General features: G+C 36.3%; 1 protein-coding gene across 4 annotated transcripts in view; it reads right to left on the bottom strand.

The window, feature by feature from the left end:
• The window catches only part of MLIP (muscular LMNA interacting protein), a 165,253-nt gene that overhangs the window by 35,113 nt on the left and 104,876 nt on the right, over window positions 1–25,264 (bottom strand). For 3 of the 4 annotated variants that reach the window (XM_032140872.2, XM_032140871.2, XM_032140873.2), the window contains one exon: window positions 754–957. The exons of the other annotated variant lie outside the window; for it this stretch is intronic. In XM_032140872.2, the coding sequence (XP_031996763.1) occupies window positions 754–957 (204 nt within the window). The remainder of the gene's footprint in view (window positions 1–753; window positions 958–25,264) is intronic. 4 annotated transcript variants of the gene reach the window in all.

Here is a 25,264-nt window from a genome sequence, read left to right as displayed (position 1 = left end):
GGTCTGAGCATCTGTAGTAGCCAGGATGCCCTTATCAGAAGAGCAAAGCGCACTTATATGTAAGCCCCATGTAGTTTAATTGCTTGTTCCTAGAAAACATTTATGATTCAATTCCAAAGTCAACTATAAATATTTTTTACTTGTTTTGTATCATACACACTCAGACAAACAGACACATGCACACACGCACGCACACACACACACACACACACCTCAGGTATGAAACACTTCATTATTTTTTACACATTGCGTTACTATACACAGTGAAGCAGATAGGTACATTTTAAAGTAAAATGTGAATATTATTTTGCAGATATCCACAGTAATTCTAAGTCATTTTTTGCCCAGTGACTCTAATTATAAGTGCCTCTTCAATAAGGCACTGTAATTTAAAGAAGCTTTTTAGGAACACTGGACTAAGACTAGAACATAAATTAATAACGACATTTTGTGAGGTTTTGAAAAATGTCTTGGAATTTCCACCATGGAGTTAGAACATGAAACAGTGAAAAATACAAATCAGGGAATGACTTTGGAAAAATAGATAAATGTTTATTATTTCCCAAGTTCAATTATTATCTGCTTATAAGGTAATGCGCTTTCACACAAATATTTCATATTTTTTATACATTTAGATATTTAATATTTAAATATTCCTAACACATAAGTTTCCTCCACATTTAAGTTTTAAAAGTCAAGCATAATCAAGGTTCACAGCACAGAACAGTCCTCATTTTGGGGAGGAGTTCTCACCTTGTTGCATGCGTTGTGACTGAGGAGGGTGTGAGAATTCTCCTGTTCATCACTCAAGGAGAAAGACAGATGACTGAAGGGTCCTGGGGCAAGACAGTCAGCATGCGAGAGGGTCTGTGGATGCAGCAGTGACTTAGCAGGAGGATAGAGTTTAGTCTGATATAAAGGATGGAGCGAGACAGGCTTGGGAGGGACTGTTACATCCTGGGGGGGAAGAAGAAAGGCAGAAGAGGATGTTAGTGTAAAAAAGTCAAGCACGCTTGGAATTAGTTCTATGATAGACATAGGGCAGAATCTCTTACCAGCAAGAAGAAAACCTCTTCCCATGAGGAAGTGTCCCTCATGAGACAACTGCTTTCAGTGTATATTGTGTGTTTCTTTCAAAAATTCCTTTCATTCCCTGCTTCCAGCCTCTTCTGCAGAACAAAACAAGTGCCTGCAGAATGTCTCCTAAAGGGCACCAGGTTTATTTTTGAAAGTATTAAGGGGAGATATGTGTAAGGAAGAAGAGAATCCATCCAAAAGAAGTGGGCTGGGATTAGGAACATCTTCATGGAAGAGGTAGGTAGTCATGGAAATTAATTTAAAGATGCTTGTGATTTGGTCTGGAAGAAATCGGGAAGTCAAGTGGAGGGCATTGTGGAAAATATTAACATGTGAGTGGAGGGGCAGAAGTACAAGGTTTAGTTCATGATATAGTAAGCTTTGGAGTCGAGTTTGTCATGGATAAGGAATCAGGGAAGGGTGGGTCTGGAAAGAATGAATGAGGTCTTCAATTCTAGGCGATGTGTTGTTTTGGAGAGAAACTGGTGGTGCAACAAATAGAGGAGTGCAACTGCAAAGAAAGGAAGTTATGAGGCCTTAACTAAAGTGGGTCTTCAACATGGAAAAACGATGAGGGGCTTTGAGGAAGTAGGAACTACTACGTGAGGCCATGAATTATGTGAATGGAGCAAGGAAATCAAAAGAGTAAGAAGTCTTGAGGCTACAAAGAAAAGTTGCCAAAAGGGCCTATATGCAGGTATATGTCTTCTACAAATCAAGCAAATACAAATATATATCTTACTTTACACACACAGCACATACATACACTTATTATTTTAAAAAGATAGCATCTAGCAAGGACATGGAATCAATACAAATGTCTATCAATGATAGATTAGATAAAGAAAATGTGGTACATATACACCATGGAATACTATGTGGCCATAAAAAGGAACAAGATCATGTTCTTTGCAGAGACATGGATGGAGCTGGAAGCCATTATCCTCGGCAAACTAATGCAGGAACAGTAAAACCAAACACCACATGTTCTCCCTTATAAGTGGGAGCTGAAAAACAAGAACACATGGACACATGGTGGGGGAACAACACATATTGGGGCTTGTCCAGGGTTGTGGGAAGAGGGAGAGCATCAGGAAGAATAGCTAATGGATGCTGGACATAATACCTAGGTGATGTGCTGACCCATGCAGCAAACCACTATGGCACACGTTTACCTATGTAATAAACCTAGACATCCTGCACATGTACCCTGGAACTTAAAAGTTGAAGAAAAAATAAAAATTTAAATTTAAAATTTAAAAAGATAATATCCTCTTTACAATGTTCTGTGTCTCGTTTGATTTTTTTATTTGACAATTTTGGAATTTTTCTGTATCAGTACATGAAAGCTATTTATTTTCTACCAAGACACATTACTGAATTATCGTACTGATTGTAATTGTCGTTCACTTGATTGTCTTAGAAGTTTTGGGTCAATCCAAAAAAATCAATTCACCTAACAGAGTGATAAATTTGTCTCCTCTTTGCCAGTTGTGATACTTTTCATTTCTTCCATTTGTCTAATTTCATTAGTTAATGCTTCTAACATTGAATGAAAATGAAATGAAAGCCATGTCAGTGGGTAGCTTTAATGGAACATATACAGTACTTGTCCATTAAAGATGATTCTGACTTATAATTTTGTTTTATTTCTAAATCAAACATTTCATTGTTTTACCAAGTAATTACATAAATTATTCATCAGTGTGAAAGTGATTAACATGACAACTGAGTAGCAAACAGAAGACTAACTATGTGAGAAAAGGACAGTGTTGTTATTGATAGTTGAAGGTGCTTAGGTAAAGTGGTTTGAACAGTCTCTGTTCAAACCACTTTATATTCAGGCTTCAGTTTTTTCTTGGAGGGTGTAAAAATCAATTCTCAGGTTGTCAGGGGGCAAGGCCATGGTGATCCATGGAAAGCAACGGGTTCACCAAATGCGCTTATCTGGCAGAATCAAGTTCTATCCAATGAAGAGGAAAATGTTTGCAGAGAGTGTGCCACTCTGTGTTTTATGCCTCTAAGTTCACTCTTGCCAATCTTCAGCTCTTACGAGTAGGTCAAACCTGAATGTTTCTGTAGGATCAGGTGTCGTCCTCACTCTACCCAGGCAGCTGGGCAGGGAGGGAGAGCAGAATCTTATCAGCACTTGGACAGGCAAAAGAGAGCTAAGAACCCTGGCCAAGCTCACTTGAGTACTGTCAGTTGGTAATACAATACAAAGGTGAAAGGATTCTTAGTGGTGACAGCTTCAATATTTATGTTTTAATCTGTGCTAATTGCCTTCTATGTTTGTATACATTATTATCCTGTGATTCTCTTTAGCATAATCCTGGGTATTTAATTTGCCTCTCTCCCATGTTCGATCTCCTGTTTCTTTTTTCTTTTTCTTTCTTTTCTTTTTTTCTTTCCTTTTTTTTTTTTTTTTTTTTTTTTTTTTGAGACAGAGTCTCGCTCTGTCGCCCAGGCTGGAGTGCAGTGGCGCGATCTCTGCTCACTGCAAGCTCCGCCTCCCAGGTTCACGCCATTCTCCTGCCTCAGCCTCCCGTGTAGCTGGGACTACAGGTGCCCGCCACCACGCCCAGCTAATTTTTTTGTATTTTTAGTAGAGACAGGGTTTCACCTTGTTAGCCAGAATGGTCGCTATCTCCTAACCTCATGATCTGCTCGCCTCGGCCTCCCAAAGTGCTGGGATTGCAGGCGTGAGCCACCACGCCTGGCCTGGATCTCCTGTTTCTAATAGCCCATGTCTTACATTTTTTTGGTTTTCTCTCATATTGACTGGACCCTAAAGGAGCTTCTTGGGAAAATGGAGTATTGGAAGCCAACTTCCAATAACCTGCACGTTGAAAACTGACTTTCTTCTACTCTTACATTTGGTTGTTTGAATATGAAATTCCAGGTTGGAAAATAATTTCTTTCAGAATTTTGAAAGTATTATTATACTGGATTATTTTATTGTCCAGTGTGGTTTAGAAGCCCAGCCATTTTGATTTCCGATTATTTGTAAATGACCCTTTTTGTTGTCCTCTCTCTCTGGAAGCACACAGGATTTCTTTTTGTCCTCAATAATCTGAAAATTCCCCAGTATGCGCTTTGGTGTGGGTATATCTTCATCTACTTTTGTAGGAATTTGATGCTCTTTTATATGTAACATTTTGGAAAATTTTCATGAATTATTTTATCATTTCCTTCTCTTTTTCTTGTCTCTTCTCTTTCTGGATGTTGGACTTTTTTAGATAGTCCTCAAATTCTCATCTCATTTCCTTTTGCTCATCAGCTTGAGAGGTTTAGTTAATTTGTCCTCTGTATTAGCCTGTTCTCATACTGCTAAAAGAACTGTCTGAGACTCAGTAATTTTTAAAGGAAAGAGGTTGAATTGACTCACAGTTCCACAGGCTGTACAAGAAGCATGGGTGGGAGGTCTCAGGAAGCTTATAATTAAGGCTGAAGGGAAGCAAGCACATCTTACCATGGCAGAGCAGGAGAGTGAAGGGGAAGTGCTACACGTATTAAACAACCTAATCTCCTGAGAACTGTCTCACTGTCATGACAACAGCAAGAGGGAAATCTGCCCCCATGATCCAATCACCTCACACCAAGTCCCTCCCCCAACACTGGAGATTACAACTCAACAAGAGATTTGGGTGGGGACACAGGGCCAAACCATATCATCCTCCAACTAAGGTGACCTAGGATAGAGAGGTTTCCCAGGAATGGGAATTTTAGTGCTAAGACAAACTGCGATGAGTTAGTCACGCCCCCTCCAACTTTTATATTGCATTCTTTGTTTCTGCCATCTTGTGTTTAATTTCCAAGAAGCCCTTTTATTTTCCAAGTATTCTTTTTATTTTTTTAGTATTCTGTTCTGATTTTATAGAGGCACTATCTTATCTATCTGTAAAAATATTGATGTTCTTGAGTTTTTTCTCTCTAAATAGTGTTTCCTCTGTTTTGTTTGTTTGTTTGTTTGTTTGTTTTATTTCTTGTTTGGTCATTTTTTTTTTGGTTTGGTTTTCTATTCATATTTCATATTGGAGGTCTTCCTCGGGTATCTGGATATCTTTAATTATCTGCTAATATCTTAGAGTCAGGAATTAAGAGCACTTTGGAAACCCTGAGCACATGGATCAGGCTATCTGAGTTTCACTGTACAGGGTAACCCAGTCTCAATAACTTGAGAGCTTTCCTCTTTATATTGGTCACATTCTTCAAAAAAGACATTTTCAATCTCCTGGCTAGAAGGCAAAGGCCTGGCTACAAGTGTTCTGAGATGTGAATAGAAGAGACAGTGTGTGTCGGCATTAACCCCTTATAGCATCACTTAGTCCCCCGTTTTCAGAAGAGCTCCACTGCTCTCCACTATGCCAGGAGGCCCCAGGCCAGAAATCCTGTTTTCCTTTATTCTCTTAAAATGTTAATCAGTCACAAAGAAATATGAATTTGGGGATAGCTACTTCTTAAACGGTTTTACCTTTTCTTCCGTTTTTCAGCTACCATTTCTTTACCTTCCTTTCAGCGGTATCAAGCACCTCCAAATCCTAAGGCTTCTGAGAAGTCTAACGTGGAAATGGAATCAGTACTTGGCTTTCTCCCTGGCCAGCCTAGGATTTAGCCTTCTTGGGTTGCTATGTCAGTTTTTCCTCATCAGGATATTTTTCTGCCTCTAAAATTTTATTGCTGTGTCTCCTCTTCTTACTTCCCATACTTGTAGACTATATCTTTACAATAATTTTAAGGAAATATGGGAAGGAGCATATTTAGAGGCATTGTTCAATCCACCACCCCTTACTGAAAGTCCTTAAGGGTTCTGTTGTGTTTATTTAATAAAGATGGCACTTAAAGTCTAAGGAGACAATTACATTATTTTCCCCTTGCATTAAACCCCACTTAGTGAGGACACAGCATTCTTTAATGTTCCACTGAGTTCTGTTTCCTACTAAATTGAGATATCTGCATTGATATTTATAACTGAGTTTGGGCTGAAGTTTCCTTTTCGTGCAACTTCTGCTGGGTTTTATAACAATGTTATACTTGCTACAGAAAATGATTTACAAGATATGCTCGCATTACTATAGTCTACAACTCTCTGCTATTAGAGTTGTCGTCATGAACTGCATAATGACATTTCAGCCAACAACAAACTGCATATACAATGGTGGTCCCATTTTTACTGAATCTTTTCAATGTTTAGATATGCTTAGATTCACAAATACCATTGTGTGAGAGTTGCCTACAGTATTCAGTACAGTACTGTGCTGTACAGGTTGGTAGCCTAGGAGCAATAGGCTATACTATACCCTATAGCCCAAGTGTGTAGTAGGCTATACCATCTAGGCTTCTGTAAGGTAAAATCTATGAGGTTTGCGCAAAAAAGAATTCCCCTAACTAGTACAGTTGCTATGGAAAACAGCGTGGAGATTCCTTAAAGAACTAAAAGTAGAACTACCATTTGATCCAGCAATCCCACTACTGGGTATCTATCCAGAGGAAAAGAAGTCATTATTCGAAAAAGATGCTTGCACACACATGTTTATAGCAGCACAATTCACAATTGCAAAATCGTGGAACCAACCCAAACGCCCATCAATCAATGACTGGATAAAGAAACTGTGGTATATACACACTATAGACAACGGAACACTACTCAGCCATAAAAAGGAGTGAATTAACAGCATTTGCAGTGACCTGGATGAGACTGGAGACTATTATTCTAAGTGAAGTAACTCAGTAATGGAAAATCAAACATCGTATGTTCTCAGTGATATGTGGGAGCTAAGCTATGAGGATGCAAAGGCCTAAGAATGATACAATGAACTTTGGGGACTTGGGGGGAAGAGTGCAAGGGGGTCAAGGGACAAAAGACAACATATATGGTGCAGTATATACTGCTCAGGGGATGGGAGAATCAGGGTCTCACAAATCACCACTAAAGAACTTACTAATGTAACCAAATACCACCTACACCTCAATAACTTATGGAAAAATAAAATAATAATAATAATAAAAGAATTCCCTTAAGGATGGATTTCTCAGAATGTATTTCCATTGTTAAGCAACACATAACTGAATTTGTTCCTTAAAGATTGTTGGAATGTCCCTGGGAATCTATTTGTGACCTGGAGCTTCTTGAGGGTAACTTTTCTTTTTTTTTTTTTTTTCAGTTTTTCTTTTGGTAATTGGTTTACTGGAGTTTTATTTTTATATTTTTCTAGATATTTTTGCTACAAAGTATTTATTTCCTGTGGATTTCCTAATTCACGTGCATAAGGGTGAGAGAAACAGTGTCATATTTTGTGTCCTCTATATTGTTAGTTACTTTCATGTTTATTTCTCATTTCGTATTATATATTTTCTCCCTTTTTATTGATCTGTTTAGCTAACAGTTTGCTATTTTATATTTTTTTCAAAGAATACATGCTGTTATGAGTTCTACAACTGTTCTGCTTTCTAGCTATTTATCGTTTTCTAATCCTATAAACTCCTTTTCATTTATTTTCTTATGCAAAGAATAAGGATTTTCTCCTTAAATAATGTTTCCTCTAAATATTTGTTTTATTTTTGTTTTTAAATTTTCCAAATTGAATGCTTACTTGGTTGACCTTTATTACTCTTCTTATTTATTTAGCATTTTTGCATTATAAATTTCCTTTCAAGGACTATTTTAACTATATCTTATAAGTTCTAATAGACAATAATTTGAAAAGCAATGATTTCATTAGCTTACTTTTCCAGATAGAAATTGTATTTTCTATTTTTTCAAGTTAGATCTTTTTTTTATTATTTTAAAAGGCTTAGTTTTAATATAATTACAAAGTAATATAAGCTTATTATAGAAAGATCAGAAGACATATGCCAGCCAAAAAGACAATATTAAAAATAGTCTCAGTGAATCCAAAGTAATTTTTCAAACACCCTTTTTTGAAGGTATCACATTTTGTGATTTCAAAGTATATTACAAAGCCACAGTAATCAAAACAGTATGGCACTCTCATAAAAGCAGACTATAGACCAATGAAACAAAAATAAATCTACCCATTATGGTTGGACAACTAATCTTTGACAAGGTGAAAGCATAGTCTCCTCAATAAATGGTGTGGTGAAAACTGTATGAAGAATGAAATGCAGAAGAATGAAACTGGATCCTTATTTCACACAATATACAGAAATCAACTCAAAATGGATTAAACACATAAACATAAGATTCAAAACTGTATAACTACTAGAAGCAAACAGAAATAAAGCTTCTGCTTGACATTGTTGTGGGTAATGTTTTTGTTTGTTTGTTTGTTTGTTGATATGACAGCAAAAGAACAGACACCAAAAGCAAAAATAGATAAGTGGGATTGCAACAAACTTAAAAAAATCTCTGTACAGCAAAGGGAACATTCAACAGTGTGAAAAGGCAATCTACAGTATATAGGAAGAAAATATTTGCAAACTGTATATATAAAAGATTAACATCCAAAATATATATATTTGAAAAAAACCTCATACAACTCAATACCAAAAAAGCACAAATTACTCAATTAAAAAATGGGCAAGGGACCTGAATAGATATTTTTCAAAAGAAGATATGGCCAATGAGCATATGAAAATACCAACAGGTATATGAAAGGGTGCTCAACATCACTAATCATCAGGGAAATGCAAATCAAAACCACCATGAGCTATCATATCACACCTGTTGGAATGAGTATTAGCAATAGGAATGAGTGTTGCCCAGAATGTGGAAAAAAGAGAACACTTGTACACTGTTGGTGGGAATGTTAATTGGTAAGTCAGTAAGGAAAACAGTATGAAGTTTCCCCCCAAAATTTAAAATATGGCTACTGTAAAAATCCAGCAATCCCACTTCTGGGTATATCACCAAAGGAAATTAAATCAGTGTCTAGAAGAGATATCTGTACTTTCATGTACACTGCAGAACTATAGCCAAGAAATGGGAATAAACTAGATGTGTTAAGTGGATAAAGGAAAGGTGGTATAATACATAAATACATATAATGAAATATTAATCAGCCTTAAACAACAAGGAAATCCTGCCATCTGTAACAATATGAATTAACCTGGAGGACATTATGTTAAGTGAAATAAACCAGACACAGAAAGACAAATAGTGCATTACATAACTTAAATGTGAAATCCAAAATAGTCAAACTCATAGAAGGCAGAGAATAGAATAGTGATTACCAGGGGCAGAGGGGAGGGGAAAAATGGGTCACTGTTAGTCAAAAGGTACAAAGTTTCAGTTACCAAAGATGAATAACTTCTGGAGATCTAATGAATGGCAATATTAATATAACTAACAATAGTGTACTGTATACTCTGTATGCTTGATTGCTAAGAGGGCGGATCCTAAATATTCTTACCACAACAATAATAGTATAATAATGTTAATTGCATGAGGTGATAAATATGCTAGCTTGATTGTGGTGATCACTTCACAATATATACATGTATCAAAACATCAAGTTTTTTACCTAAAATATATACAATTTTTAATTGTCAATTATACCTCAATAAAGTTAGAGAATAAAAGAAGAAAAACACAGAAATTTTATTCTGAATTTCCTCTTCGATAAAGTTTCATGAAAAAGCAAAATTTTCAATTTACAAATGTCAGAAACTTTTTTATGTTTTCTAACTTTGTTATTAATTTATAAATTTTTTGTGATCAGATAAATTTGTGTATATTGTTTCCATCTTGGCAATTAATAGGTTTTCTTTTTTAGCTTAATGTATACTCAGTTTCTGTGAGAGTTCCACAGATATTAAAAAGAGTAACATTTTGTTTTGTTTGTAGGGTAGAGTCTGAATATATATAAATTAGATTTACTCGAGATGATCTACTTTTACCTATTTTTTATTTAATCTATGATAAACTGAAAAAATGAGTTAACAAAATATTTTACCAATAATATATTTTCACTTTTTCCAAATCTTATCTCCTGCTTTTGTCTGATGAAGGTTGATGTTATATTTTGATTTTTCATATTCTAATGACTGTATTTTCCTTGTAAATGCCATCTTTTAGCATTATAAGGGGGTCTTATGTGTCTTGCTTAAGGAACTTTTAGCCTGAATTCAACCTGCCCATTTTGCAGATTATGATCTCTCCTTTGTTTTAATTTGTGGTAGGTACCTGGAATACTCTGTCATTTTTCAACTGTTCACTGCACTTTGTTTTAAAAGTCTCAAGTTAAATATTAATTTTGTTTGTTATTCACTCTGGAGTTCTTTTTGTCCTTTTGTATTTTATTTATTTCCATAGCAAATGAATTTCCTGGACAAGATGTTTTTCCAACAGGTTCATACAGGGAAAGGATCACTACGTGGGATTATCTTTGTGCCCAGGGTTTGGGGTATGAGTTGGCTTAGCCTTTACTTCTAAAATAATGAGGACTATCATCAGCTATACAGCAATTTCCATGGCAACTTGTCTGTGTCCAGGCTGCCACAGAGAAAGATAGAGCATTAAATCAGGAACCTCACTTGTATTTCTCAAAAACGAGTATTTCTAATGCATCTTGAAGTTTGTTACTTTTTAAAATAATTTGCCATGAGGTAACTTGAGAAACTCTGAATGATCCCAAAGATTTTCATAGTCCTTCTCATGAATAGAGTTTTATTATTGTAAAGAATCCCCTACGTGTGTGTGTTTGTGTGTGTATATCTCCTTTGTTGTTATAGGTTACCTATAAATGTTGATGTAACTGCAACCTCATTGTACAATCATTAATGTAGCCCATTGCTATTATACCTCCAGAATTTTCTCATAAAACAGTGTTTTTATTAAAGAAGTCACTTACTTTAGAGAACAAATTTTTTATTATTTATTTTTCCCTTAAGAATCCAAAATGTCACTTTCTGTATATTTCATATATTTCAAATGTCACTTTCTGTATATTTCATATTTAGAAAACAAATGTTATAAACTGAGAATATTTTAAAATCTCTACTTTGATCCAACTGCATAATAAAACTCCCATATTGGGAGTAATTGTCTCATTACTCACTTTTTCAGATTTTCAAAGGTGTTTTCTATGCATTTTCTAATGGCATTTAACTACAAAGGAATAAATTTCAGTTCATCATTCTATTGTTGTTATTCTGCAATAAATACTTCAGCAGGAAGAACACACGTATCCCCAGCTGAATTGGGTTTTTCATTTTTTCCCTATTAAGATTCTTCAAAAGAGAATTTTATCATTTACGTCAGTAAAACTTTACACATTGTAATATTGAGTACCTTGTGTCTTTAAACAGTACTGAAAATTGCACAGCTTCATGACCTTGGATGCCGGTTTTGTTAATGTCTTACCAAGTATGATGCCATAATGCAATTATTAGTTAAAACTCAAGGCAAAAATATAAACTTAAGGATAGGTATATTCATAATAAAAGCGGATATAAAACTATATTTTAAATTGTTTTAATCATTTCAAAAAATAACCTACTTCTTATCAAATTCAAGTAGATTTTCAGGGTTTAAAATTGATATGTATGTCTGATGACAAGCTTATGCTAGACATAGATATGGTGTCACCTCTGCTATTTCTTGTTGCTTATGCATGTATCAGCAGTGGTATACTCAATCTAGATTATTTTGTGGAAGGTTTTTTTTTAATAAAGTCATTTGCTTATTTTAAGATGACTATTTTTGTTAAAAATAGTTAAAAATGATAAATCGTATGTCTAGCCACCTGGGCACATATAGTGCAATAAGATACAACAGGCTTAAGGAATGGCCAACTGAGGGCTCACTGTCCATCATCCCAAGTTGGAAAGGCCTGACACTTTTCCAAGGAATCTCATTTAGAATAGATATGAGTTGTAACTATCTAGCATTTAGACCTACAAAGGAGAGCCATGTAAACTCATATAAATCAGCAAAGCTTAGAATCTTTCTTGTTATTTTATGTTAGAAGTTGGCAAACATTTTCCTGTAAAGTTCCCATTAGTAAATATTGCAGGCTTTGCAAACCATAAATCTGTCACAATTACTCAGTCCTAACATAGTAACATGAAAGCAGCCTTAAAAAATAGATACATACAGTCATGCACTGCATAACGATGCATAACGGTCAGCAGACCGTATATGTATTGGTGGTCCCATAAGATTAACATGGAGCCAAAAAATTCCTATTGCAGAGTGATGTCTTGTGATCCTGACCCTGCCTAGGTTAACGTGTGTACTTGTGTTTGAGAAAAAAAAAAAAAAGTTTAAAATGTAAACAAAAAAAAAAAAAAAAAAAAAATCCAGAAAATTTTAAAATAGAGAAAAAGCTTATAGATTAAGGATATAAATAAAAAATATTTTTGTACAGCTGCACAGTGTGTTTGTATTTTATTTATTTTTATTTATTTTTTTTTTTTTGAGACGGAGTCTTGCTCTGTCCCCAGGCTGGAGTACAGTGGCGTGATCTTGGCTCACTACAAGCTCCACCTCTCAGGTTCACACAGTTCTCCTGCCTCAGCCTCCTGAGTAGCTGGGACTACAGGCGCCTGCCACCATGCAGGGCTATTTTTTTTTTTTTTTTTGTATTTTTAGTAGAGACAGGGTTTCACCATGTTAGCCAGGATGGTCTTGATCTCCTGACCTTGTGATCCGCCTGCCTCGGCCTCCCAAAATGCTGGGATTACAGGCATGAGCCACCGCATCCGGCCTGTGTTTGCATTTTGTTTATTATAAGAGTCAAAAAGTTTAAAAACTTCAAGTTTATTAAGTAAAAAATTACGGTAAGCTGAGGTTATTATTGAAAAAAAAAAAAAGTGTGGCTAGTCGTGGTGGCTCACACCTGTAATCCCATAATCCCAGTACTTTGGGAGGCTGAGGTGGGCAGATCCCCTGAGGTCAGGAGTTCGACACCAGCCTTGCCAACATGGCAAAATCCCATCTCTACTAAAAATACAAACAATTATGTATGATGGCGTGCACCTGTAGTCCCAGCTACTGGGAGGCTGACACGAAAGAATTGCTTGAACCCAGAAGATGAAGGTTGCAGTGAGCCAAGATCACACCACTGCCTTCCAACCTGGGCAACAGAGCAAGACTGCATCTCAAAAAAATATTAATAAATTTAGTGTAGTCTAAGTGTTCCTAAAGTTTACAATAATGTACAAGTAATGTCCTAGGCCTTCACATATACTCACCACTCACTGATTCACCCAGAGCAACCTCCATTCATGGTAAGTGCACTATAAAGGTGTGATACACAAATACTTACCATTGTGTTACAATTGCTTACAGTATTCAATACAGTAATGTGCTGTACAGGTTTGTAGCCCAGCAGTAATAGCCTATACCACATAGCCTAAGTGTAGTGGGCTACACCGTCTAGATTTGTGTAAGTACCTCTGATGTTCACACAACGACAAAATCACCTAATGATGCATTTCTCAAAACATATCCCATTCTTAAGCGACACATAATGGAAATAGGCAAGGCCCTGTTCCAATAATACTTTATTTATAAAAACATTGGTGAGCCAGGTTTGGCCCACACACCACAGTTTGTGACCCCTGTTTGAGATTTGTTTCAAAACACACTAATGGCGGCCGGGCGCGGTGGCTCACGCTTGTAATCCCAGCACTTTGGGAGGCCGAGGTGGGCGGATCACGAGGTCAGCAGATCGAGACCACGGTGAAACCCTGTCTCTACCAAAAATATAAAAAAATCAGCCGGGCGTGGTGGCGGGCTCCTGTAGTCCCAGCTACTCGGAGAGGCTGAGGCAGGAGAATGGCGTGAACCCGGGAGGCGGAGCTTGCAGTGAGCCGAGATCGCGCCACTGCACTCCCAGCCTGGGCGACAGAGCGAGACTCCGCCTCAAAAAAAAAAAAAAACAAAAAACAAACAAAAAAAACACTAATGGCATCTCTATCATGTCTAACCTGTGCCCTACTTCCACCCCAGCAAATTATCTTGAGGTTGGTACCTAATACTTTAGAGATCACTATTCTAAATGTCTTGAAAATGAACATCACTCTATCCTGCTTTAGCATGCAATATATGAATCTTTTAATGGTTTAGTTTTTGAGGGATGTACAGGGATCGTAAAACAGTCTTGGACATGTTTCTATCAATGAGATAGGTAACATAGTTATTTCTGATAAAATGCTTTAAGCCACTTTTTAGTCACTTGAGAATTGTCCTCTTTCAATGTAAATATACATAGAACTAATTTTTCAAAAAAAGGCTGAAGAGCTTGATTTTTTAAAAGAATTAATTATTTTTGAGATAATACTATCATATTCTACAAAACTTCAAGAAGACAGGAACTTATGAAGCAAGTAATATCTTTGTTCATTAGAGAAAAATTAGCAGACAAATATGCAGTGAATATATTAATTTAGCTCTGCTTAATTGACAGACACATCAGAAAATTAGTGTTATAGCCGTATCTGATGCATTTGGTGCTCTAGAAAAAGCCTACTTTCTACTCAACCATCAAATCATACTGCTTAACTTCAAAAACTGTTTCCATTGCAACATCAAAGGGCATTTTAAGGCATTTTGAGCTCTTCTTATTAAAGCCTGCACATCTGAGACGCTTTTGTTCCATCCTGGCATTTTAAAGTCACTTCCTTCCCTGTGGTTTGGAAGTGAAGGGTGAAAATTCACTTTCTCTTCTCTCATGCTGTCCCCTCTTCACACTGCGGTTTTCTGTCTGAGTATAAGGCACCTTTGTGAACTCAGAGTACCATAGGTAAAATTACTGGAGCCTTTCACTCCATCCTGTCTTCCATCTTGCCACCTCTTTGGTAAAGCAACATTTATTTTTAAATGCAGCATTTATTTTCAGCTTTCGTTTGCTGTCTAGAACTTTAGCAGTTTAAAATCAGAGCCATAGCATTTTTGCTACAGTTTTAATTTAAATCAACACCTTGTTAATAAAATCATGAACAGTAGTAATATTTTCTTAAAGAGCGACCCCTTTATCTAAAGACATATCAACACTTTACAGACAGCATCACAGAAACCCCATGTTACTAAGAAATAGGAGATTCTGATTATCTACATTTCACTGAGATAAAGCCAATATAAATTGGTTTTGATTATATGGCAATATCTTCCTGCTTAGAAACCCAAATTTTGGAGGATCCATATGCATTTTTTCAAACAGACATATTTAAAGCAACACATCTATTTTGAATCCTGATTTGAACCAAGAAAATTTGAACTTGTGAAGTATGAAAAATTTAGCCTATGCTTAGCTATTTGAAATCCTCTATATAAAAAAAGATTTTTAATAATCACAACATAATTTTTAAGATAGAATTTGGATAACTTAGTGCTTAAAGTGTATGGTTGTCTGACAGCAAGTTTCACAGAACAGATGGCATGGATCAGCATGGAAGTATCTGATGGAGGTACACTCAAGGGAAAAGAAAGAAAAATACTCCATAATCAATCACAGTGAGCAGCAGAGGACTACAATGCTGAGTTTTACGTTTTTCTATACATATAGTTTGATTCTGGGCTTTTATTTCCCATCTGGAGGTGTTTAGGACGGAGGAGCAGTTAAAATTGAAGAAGTCAAAAATAACATAGAAAATAGGCTTCTACAATTGCTCATAATGGAAGAGAGAAAGAAGACAATATATTCAGTTGACCCTTTAGCAGGAAATCAACCCCTTTCTTCCAAAATTGCAGTGATTCTAAAGGAAAGGATAACAAGAAACATTTAAGTGTTTAGAGCCCTTTGATAGTGAGTATTTCATTTAACCATTGCAGTATCAGTCTTAACAACTAGCTATGGAAACAACCGAAGTGTCTGTTGATGGATAAATGAATAAATAAAACGTGTTAAACAATGAAATATTATTCAGCCTTAAAAAAGAAAGAAATCCTGCCATTTTCAATAACATGAATGAACTCCAAATATATTATGCCAAGTGAAATGAGCCAGTCACAAAAGGACAAATATTGCATGATCTCACTTTAGTGGAATCTAAAATAGTCAGAATTACAGAAGCAAAGAGTAGAATGGTGGTTTCCAGGGATTGGAATGGACTTTTGGTTGAAATGGATGTTTTGTTGTTTTCAATCTATTATTGTCTTAATAAGAGATTTAAGTGAAAAGGAAAAATGTTGTTTAAAGGGTATAAACATTCAGTTATCAAAGGAATAAGTTCTGGAGAGCTAATGTATAGCATGGTGACTACAGTTAATAATATTTTATTTTTTACTTTAAATTTGCTGAGAATAGATCTTATGTGTCCTCATCTCTTCTCCCATATACGTGCACACAGTAACTAGTACATTAATAGTTACATTGATTAATTCGAGTGTGGTAATCATTACACAATGTACACATACATCAAATCATCCATTTTACACCTTAAATATGTACAATTTTTTTTTTTTTTTTGAGACGGAGTCTCGCTCTGTCGCCCAGGCTGGAGTGCAGTGGCGCAATCTCGGCTCACTGCAAGCTCCACCTCCCAGGTTCACGCCATTCTCCTGCCTCAGCCTCTCGAGTAGCTGGGACTACAGGCGCCCGCCACCATGCCTGGCTAATTTTTTGTGTTTTTAGTAGAGACAGGGTTTCACCGTGGTCTCGATCTGCTGACCTCGTGATCCGCCTGCCTCGGCCTCCCAAAGTGCTGGGATTACAGGCGTGAGCCACCGCGCCCGGCCAAATATGTACAATTTTTATGAATTATACTGCAATAAAGATGAAAGCACTTGGAAAAAATTTAAAGAAATTATACTTTAAAAAAAATCACAAATACGTATTAGTATGGGTTCCATTAGAAATGGTGATTAGTAGCCCCATTTTTGTAGGATAAAATCGAAGTTCAGTAAGGACTGATTTTTTCAAAAATCACAAGAGCCCATGTTCTTGCCATTGAATTCTATTATCGTCTTTTTCTCTTTTTCAGGAAGTAGGAAAGTCAATGGCTACAGTAACTAGCCACAAGGATAGGGTTCCTCAATGATCAGAGGACCCAAGGACGAGACGTGTCACTTCTGTTGCAGTAGGAGTCCACAGAATGTGCAGCCTGAGTGTAAAGTGGACAGCTTTTAGTGAGGAAGTACACGGGGTGCAGAAAAGGTTACAAAGAGGAGCAAAAAGGCAGAGACCACGGTCCAGAATATTGAGAACTTACTAGAATCTAAGCTCCATGAGGGAGGGATATCATCTTTATTTCCTGGGAAATCACCGAGGCCTATTGCAGAGCCTGGCACAAATGTGAAATGCCTGAATATTAAGTGTAGAGGAAAGGGGGATAAGTAGACAGAGAAGTAGCAACACCATTCAGCATAAAACCACAGCACTCACTACTCAGCATTGCGGAGACCACATGCTCGTAATGTTTTCTAGTTTTGTCTTTCTTGTAGTCCTGTGTTCTGTGTTCCTTCTGTCAACTCAGGCAGCTAAAGATCAATTCCATCCTCATGTTTCTGGATTAAAATGTTAAAGCAGAATTTCAAAAAGAAAGGAAAAAGTAGAGTTTGGGTTTCAAAATACATTTTAGAAACTCATGGCAGAGTTAATACTTTGACAGAGAAAAAATTGGGTTTCAAAAGCCTAGGAGCTAGGACATCAAACCTCTGGAAAAGAACATAATTAATCAGAGTAAGAATGTGTGAACTGTGCTGGGACTGAGAGCAGGAGGATGGAGGGAACAGAGGAAAACAACAAGATCAGAAGTCTCAATAGGACTAGGCAAGGTCCCTATGACCACTGTCAGCACTGAGCTGACTCCCAGGGTGAAAGTGGTGGTGGTGAAGATAATCCCTGATCAATCTGGGGAAGAAGAGATTAGAGAGAATTTTTCCAGCGATTGCCAAGTAAATCTAGAATAAATGGACCAATTCACAAGTTCCCCTGTGGCTAGTCTGGTGTGGAAATCATAGACTAGAAGTGGCTGCTGGGTGTGTCTTGGCAGAAAGCCTTTTACAAGAAGAGGGAGGGGACTCTGACAGATGTCATTTTGAGACATCTCAAAAGAGATTTTCAAAAACTAGATGGATTTTAAAACTGCAAGAGATGCTCTGAGTATAAGAGCTGTTCCATTTCAGAGAATGGTAGAAAATTATACTAAGCGAGTAAGTATAAGTTGCTTGAAAATGTGTTACTTGACTGCTGCCTGCAGATTTGTGACTTACTGTAAAGAGATAGGATTACCTTTATAAAAGCACATAAAAAATAAATGGCCATGCTCTTCTTGATTCCTATGGCAGTCAGGTAGTCAAAGTACCATATCTTTGTTAGGAAAACAGAATAGACCATGGTTTTATCATTTTGGTGTAACATTTTCAAGTGGAGATACAATGCATACAAACATCAGCTAATTACAACTTTATTGATTCGAAAAGCGTGTAGATATCTTTGAATTTAAAAAAAACTTTCACAATTTTGAAATTCTGAACAAATTATGTACATATAAGATATGCTGGTTTTTTTGTTGTTGTTTTTTGTTTTTTGGTTTTTTTTTGAGACAAAGTCCCACTCCATTGCCCAGGCTGTAGTGCAGTGGCAGTGACGCAATCTTGGCTCACTGCAACCTCCGCCTCCCAGGTTCAAGCAATTTTCCTGCCTCAGCCTCCCAAGTAGCTGGGATTACAGACACATACCACCACACCTGGCTAATTTTTGTATTTTTAGTAGAGACGGGGTTTCACCATGTTGGCCAGGCTGGTTTGGAACTCCAGACCTCAGGTAATCTGCCTGCCTTGGCCTCCCAAAGTGCTGGGATTACAGGCCTGAGCCACCAAGCCTGGCCTGAGATATGTTTTTATTATAGCATTACAACTTTTTAGTGTTACAAAATCTATACATTTAGATACATTAAATGAAGCATTTATGTTGTTCATGCTTAAGGAGTATTATATTTTTAAGTGATCATACAGTTTTTAATATACTGGCCTTTTGTTCTTTTGAATCTATTATTGTCTTAACAAGGGATTTAAGTGAAAAGTTTGATGTTCTACAACTAAATTATTTTCTTATACAGAGCCTTTTTAAGTCTCACATCACTTTCCAGAGAGAGATTTAAAAGGCAAAAATTATCCCCAAAGTTTATTGCAAGGATTAACCCAGAGTCTTTTATAATTATGAAACACATGAATGAAATATGGTGTCCTCTGCACTTGAAGAAAGCTGAGACAGTAAATCCAGAAACAGGGAAGTGCAAAGACATGTTCACCTTCATTATTAAAAGTATCTTCATTTAAATTTTAGGTTGCCTTGTTAGCCTTCTTATTCAGTATATTTACAGCAGAAATAGTTGACAAATTTACCAATGTGAAAAAGAAATAAAAAGTAACTTAAGTAGCAAATGCCAAGACGCTTTAAAAAACTACTAAATATGTATGTGTGTGTATTTAATCATCTTTTGCATACACACATATATTTAATTTTGAAAATAAATTATCTCTTAGGGGTTTTAATTTAAGGCAAAGGAAAACAAAATTATAGTTATTCAGAGGGACATAATGGCAATAAATCATATTGATGATTTCTCAATACAAATAGGAAGTGAATAGAAACTGACTTTTAAAGAAAGGGGAAAAAAATATTCTCTACCCAAAATTGCTCTATGCAAATTGCAGGCATAGACACACACACAGGCACACACACACCTGCACATCAAAGTAAACCCCGTAGAGCTGGGTATTTGTCATGATGTTGACTTAAACAATAAATTAAGACTTTCCATCTCTCCAAACATGTGACCTAAATAATACTTGTTTTTCCCCCTCTTTTCTGAATCATCTAATCATCAAATATCAGGGCTCCAATAGTATTTAAAGACATAAACACAGAATTTCAGGATACAAGGAGACCTTCAATAGTGCATTGTACTCCACTCTCATTGTGCGGGTGAAGACAATAAAGTCCAATACCAGGAATGACTTAATCCAACAATATGGATTTTAAGAGTTATACAAACCATCTGACTCTTTCAAATTTCTCTTTTAGTTGATTGTCTTGGAACCTAATAATTGGGGAAGCATAGTAAGAAAGAAGAAATATCTAGAAAGGCGAAAAGCCATAATTTTGCCGACATATCTGGAATCAGTGAAAATGTACATTCCTTATCAAACAGAGCTACCATGAGTAGAAGCTACATGGGACAATATTTGGAATATGACGAATTCCAAAGATAGAGTTTTACCTTCTTTTTTTATGTCAAATAGGGAAAAGTTCTTAGTTAAAACACAAAAAGAAGGCACCTAATCAATGTTGATTGAACTGAATTGCCCTTGGCAGGGATAAAGTAATAAGCTTCATTATTCATAGTATTGGAGCAGAGAGTGCCAGGAGATGTTCTAGTCCAGGGTTTCTCAATGCCAGCATTACTGCCATTTGAGGCTGGATAATTCTTTGCTGTGTGGGAAGGTACTGGGCATTGTAGGATTTTTGGCATGATCCCTGGCCTCCACCTACTACATGCTAGTAGCACCCCACTTTCTCAGTTGTAAAATCATCTCTGGTTGAGAATCACTGATCTGGTGCCATCCCCTCATTTCACTGATGAGATTCAGGTTTCACAAATGCACAGAGTAGAGGTGATTAAGCAGAAAGTCACAGCCAGAATACACACTTCAAAACCGTTTCCGCAAAACCAAGCTGCCCTAGCTTTCCTTTGGTTCTATTATACATAAAAATGAATCAAGTCATCAGATCCTGCCTAAATGTGGTTTTTGACATGGGAAGGTTAAACTAGCTTGACTCTACCATGCCTTGCAATGTGCCAGTCTTCAACTGCATGCAATTCATGGAGACCTAAGCTTAAGAGAGAGAAAAACAACTCTGTTTTTCTGAACTTAACCCAATGTAATAAACATCATATAAACTTGCTCTCCTTTTGCAGATAAAATATACTAAACCTCCCAACCTTATTTTTATTGATTTTTATTTTTATTTTTCGGGACAGAGTCTCACTCTGTTGCCCAGGTTGGAGTGCAATGGTGGGATCTTGGCTCACAGCAACCTCTGCCTGCCAGGTTCAAGCGATTCTCCTGCCTCAGCCTCCTGAGTAGCTGGGATTATAGGCACCCGCCACCATACCCAGCTAATTTTTTGTATTTTTAGTACAGATGGGGTTTCACCATGTTGGCCAGGCTGGTCTCGAACTCCTGACCTCAGGTAATCCACCGCCTCAGCCTCCCAAAGTGCTGGGATTACAGGCCTGAGCCACGGCCCTCCCAACTTTATTACATAAAAATAATTAGACAAGTCAGCTCCTGGTAAGCTGTTTATTTACTTACCAAAGGTAGTTTTTTATTTTCAAGAGAAAGTAAGGTTAAAAAAAATTAAAGATCTTAAGGTTCATAAGGAAAATTGATATTTGGCTGTCTGAGCTACAATAAATTAAATTCCACTTAGGATGCCCTTATTTGAACATTAGAACATTATTTTTTAAAAACTCTAAAACCTACCAATAATCCCATCCCTAAAGAAACACCAACTTTGAACTTAGAAATTTAGTATAGGTCTCCCTTTCCATGAAGTCTTTGAAATAGATAAAAATACATTTCTTTTTTAAGAAATTCTTGGGGTTTTCTTTCTATACATTTATTTTAAATGATTTGCATCACTAGCTTGATTCTGTTCTACATAGGCTGAACTTCACAAGCTGTCCTTTGTTTTATTTTAGTGGAATTCAAAACACAGTTTGAGTACCAGCTTTAGCTCTTTGCTTCTCCTATGCCTTCTCTTGGTTGCTCTTCTCATTAGGATTTATTGTTTTTCCTGCCTAAATTGCTTATTTTAAGATATTTTATCTTGGGTCACAGAAAGGAAGAGAAGGTTCTCAATTATCTTCATATAACTCATCTTCAAACTTATATATCTTGTCATATTTTAGGTCTGTCCTCATTCAACATCTGTCTATAACACACATTTTAAAATATATGCCAATATCTCCAAGGTTGAGAGACTGTAAAATGTTTTTAAACACATTAAACTTAGCATTCATATTCAAATACCCCCAATTTTCATTATGTTCTCCTCTATGCATTCTACCTGGATCTCACGTCTCATGCGCCAAAACAGATGTACAGTATAGAAAAGAAAATCACAAGCCAATATATTTGATTGCATTTCCTAAGCATACTTATTAACAGCTATCACACAAAACATTTTAAGGCAGTTGTAGAATTGAAACTGTGTAGGGAGGGAGGGAGGGAGGGGATTACTGTAAGCAGTGTATTTGGAGAGGGGCACTAGTTTCATCAAAAGTATCTTATGTATTATAAGACAATTTGGTACATAAACTGGCAAATAAAAATGTCTTTAAGATTCTCACCCACATGCGAAAGGTATGTGATTGTTACCATCTGTGGTTCTATACACAGGCTAATCTTGTCTCAAAATTTGAGGAGAAGGTTTGAGATAGAGACTCTTGTGAAATAAAACATATGAATGCATCTTTTTTCCTTACAAACAAACAATTATTTTTTAAGAGATGGAGGTCTTCTTTAGTTGCTCAGGCTGAAGTGAAATGGCACAATTATAGATCACTGCCACCTCGAATTCGTGGGCTCAAGCTATCCTCCCGCCTCAGCCTCCTGAGTAGCTGAGACTACAAATGCACACCACCACACCTGGCTGATTTTTAAATTTTTTGTAGAGATATGGTCTCCCTATGTTTCCTAGGCTGGTCTCAGACTCCTGGGCTCAAGCAATCCTTCTACCTCAGCCTCCCAAAGAGCTGGGATTACAGGCGTGAGCCACGGCACACAGCCAACAAACAAAATTTTTGAACTTTCTAATCTCAGAATAACATTTATTTTGGATATTACTTAAAATTATTTTTACATAGATGTCCTCTCTCTCTTTTGAAATGTTGTTGCTTAATACCTTTCAGATAAAACCAATAAAGAATTAAAAAATTCTATTTTAACAAAGACGTTTTTTTTTTGAGACGGAGTCTCGCTCTGTCACCCAGCCTGGAGTGCAGTGGCACGATCTTGGCTCACTGCAAGCTCCTCCTCCTGGGTTCACGCCATTCTCCCACCTCAGCCTCCCGAGTAGCTGGGACCACAGGCGCCCGCCACCACACCTGGCTAATTTTTTGTATTTTTTCAGTAGAGACGGGGTTTCACAGCGTTAGCCAGGGTGGTCTCGATCTCCTGACTTCATGATCCGCCCACCTCAGCCTCCCAAAGTGCTGGGATTACAAAGACCTATTTTTAAACTGGAGCGTACTTTGTATGAGAGGTTCTAAATATGGCAGTGGCCAAGCTCCCTTTAATAAATATACATAGGAACATCATGTGTTAACAAAACATAGAACGTATTTGCATAAAACTTTCAAATGGTCATCGTTTCCCAGTAGAGTGGGATATGATGAGACACTACATATCCACCAACTATTTGTTAAGCAAATAATGCTTCAGACCATTATGATAGAAGTGGCAAATAGATCTTCTTTGGGTGTTTGCTGTTTTAAAAGCAAGTAAAAATGTCTTTAAGATTTTTACTCCTACATAAGGCAGCTGAAGAGGGGCATGGAAAAGAAATTCCCGTGAGCAACTGACAGTTGCAACAGAATAATCTAAAGCATAGGTTACAATTTTCCAAACTTGATGTATACATAAAATCAAGAGAAAAGAAATGTCAAAAAAGGGGGGGGGTGCAGAGGTGATGGAAATTCTATGTATGAAGAAGTGAGCCTACCTAACTATATTTTGGAGGAAAAGGCAAATATTGTCTCAAAAAGACAAATTTTTAAAAAGATATATACTAAGAAACTAGTTTATTGTGCTGATGATAATTTGTCTATTATGTATAAAACATAACCTGTTTATGCTAAATTGTCTATTAGCTCTTTCATATGAAGGAAGGAAGCAAGGCAAAATAGAGAAAACTCACAAGGACTTCAGTCCTTAAATTTAAAAAAAAAAAAAAATGGCAAAACTTAGAAAAGCCAAATCTCTGTTCATAAACCTTCCCGAAGAAATGTAGCACTGCAAGAAATTGCAGCTTTCCTCTCATTAAAACAATCTAGCAAGCCACTAATTCATCTCTACACCTAAAAAGGTTCATTCAAACATTTACCCCAAAATATTTCTCAATCAAATATTAGCAATTATAAAAGACAATTTTATGACAGAAGAATATGGGCCATCTTGATTGAGAAACAAATGTTGAAAAGTGGTAGTTTGTGGCAAAGCCAGAGTTTTTCAGAGACAGTAAAAGGCAGTATTGTCAGTTTCGCCTATGACAAAGGTATTCGCCCTGTAATATTAACATGTGGGTGACATAAAGAAGGGAAGTTGAAGGTCACAGTTGAAATACAACTTGATGAATCATTAGATAGAAACCTGAAAGTCACTGACATAATCATCAAAGTTGAATGTCAAGCATAGTCATTTTGGTAGGGAAGAGAGGCAAATCAGATGTCTAAAAAAAACTCAGAAGAAAAGCGGGAATGAAATACTACAAGGAAAATTCTCTATAATTACCCTTTTGTGTTCTCTGTGAGGTAGCACAGAGGAAATTCTCTAAATGGTCATCTTCACAGAAAATATGTTCCCTCTCCCATTTAACAGAGTAGAAGAAAAATAAATTTTAAGAGGCATACATGCTGGAAAGTGTTATTTCTCACAAACGGAAAAAAAAGAGAAATATTTCTAGGAAAATCAGATGAAAAAATATTCTCCTTTTAATTCTATCCAAAACCTTTTTTCACACATTTCCTTAGGGCTTTAAGAAAGTAACAATATATCTAATACTATGAGTTGCATTATTAATTTATAAAGAAAGAGAGGATTTTTACATAGCACTTTATGTAAATGAGGTGAGTTATTGCCTTTTTATGTTAAACCAAAAATCTTCAATGAAATCCTCTTTATCTAATTACACATATTAAATGATCAGAAAACAATCAATATATTTTGCAAATTCATAAATAGTCAGAATAAACTAAATACCATTCAGCTCTTTAGTATCTTCATTCTCATCAGGAAATTGCTTTTCTGAGCCTGTATGTCTTCTGGATGCCCAATAGTCCAGTGAATTTTGCTAATTATTTTCCAGCTCTACCTTTAGTTATCAGTAAAAATATGCTTTAAACACACCACCATAGTTTTTAAATCCATAGATTTATGGCAAAGTGTGAGGACATTTTGTAATAACTGAAAAGCACCACAAATTGGCACAATAATAAATTAATTGAATAACGAATGAAGATTAATCATTAATTAATAATGAATGAAGACAAT

This window comes from Hylobates moloch, unplaced genomic scaffold (assembly GCF_009828535.3).
Source record: "Hylobates moloch isolate HMO894 unplaced genomic scaffold, HMol_V3 SCAFFOLD_20, whole genome shotgun sequence".
NCBI classification, from domain to species: domain Eukaryota; kingdom Metazoa; phylum Chordata; class Mammalia; order Primates; family Hylobatidae; genus Hylobates; species Hylobates moloch.
This window is presented reverse-complemented; position numbering and strand designations above follow the sequence as displayed.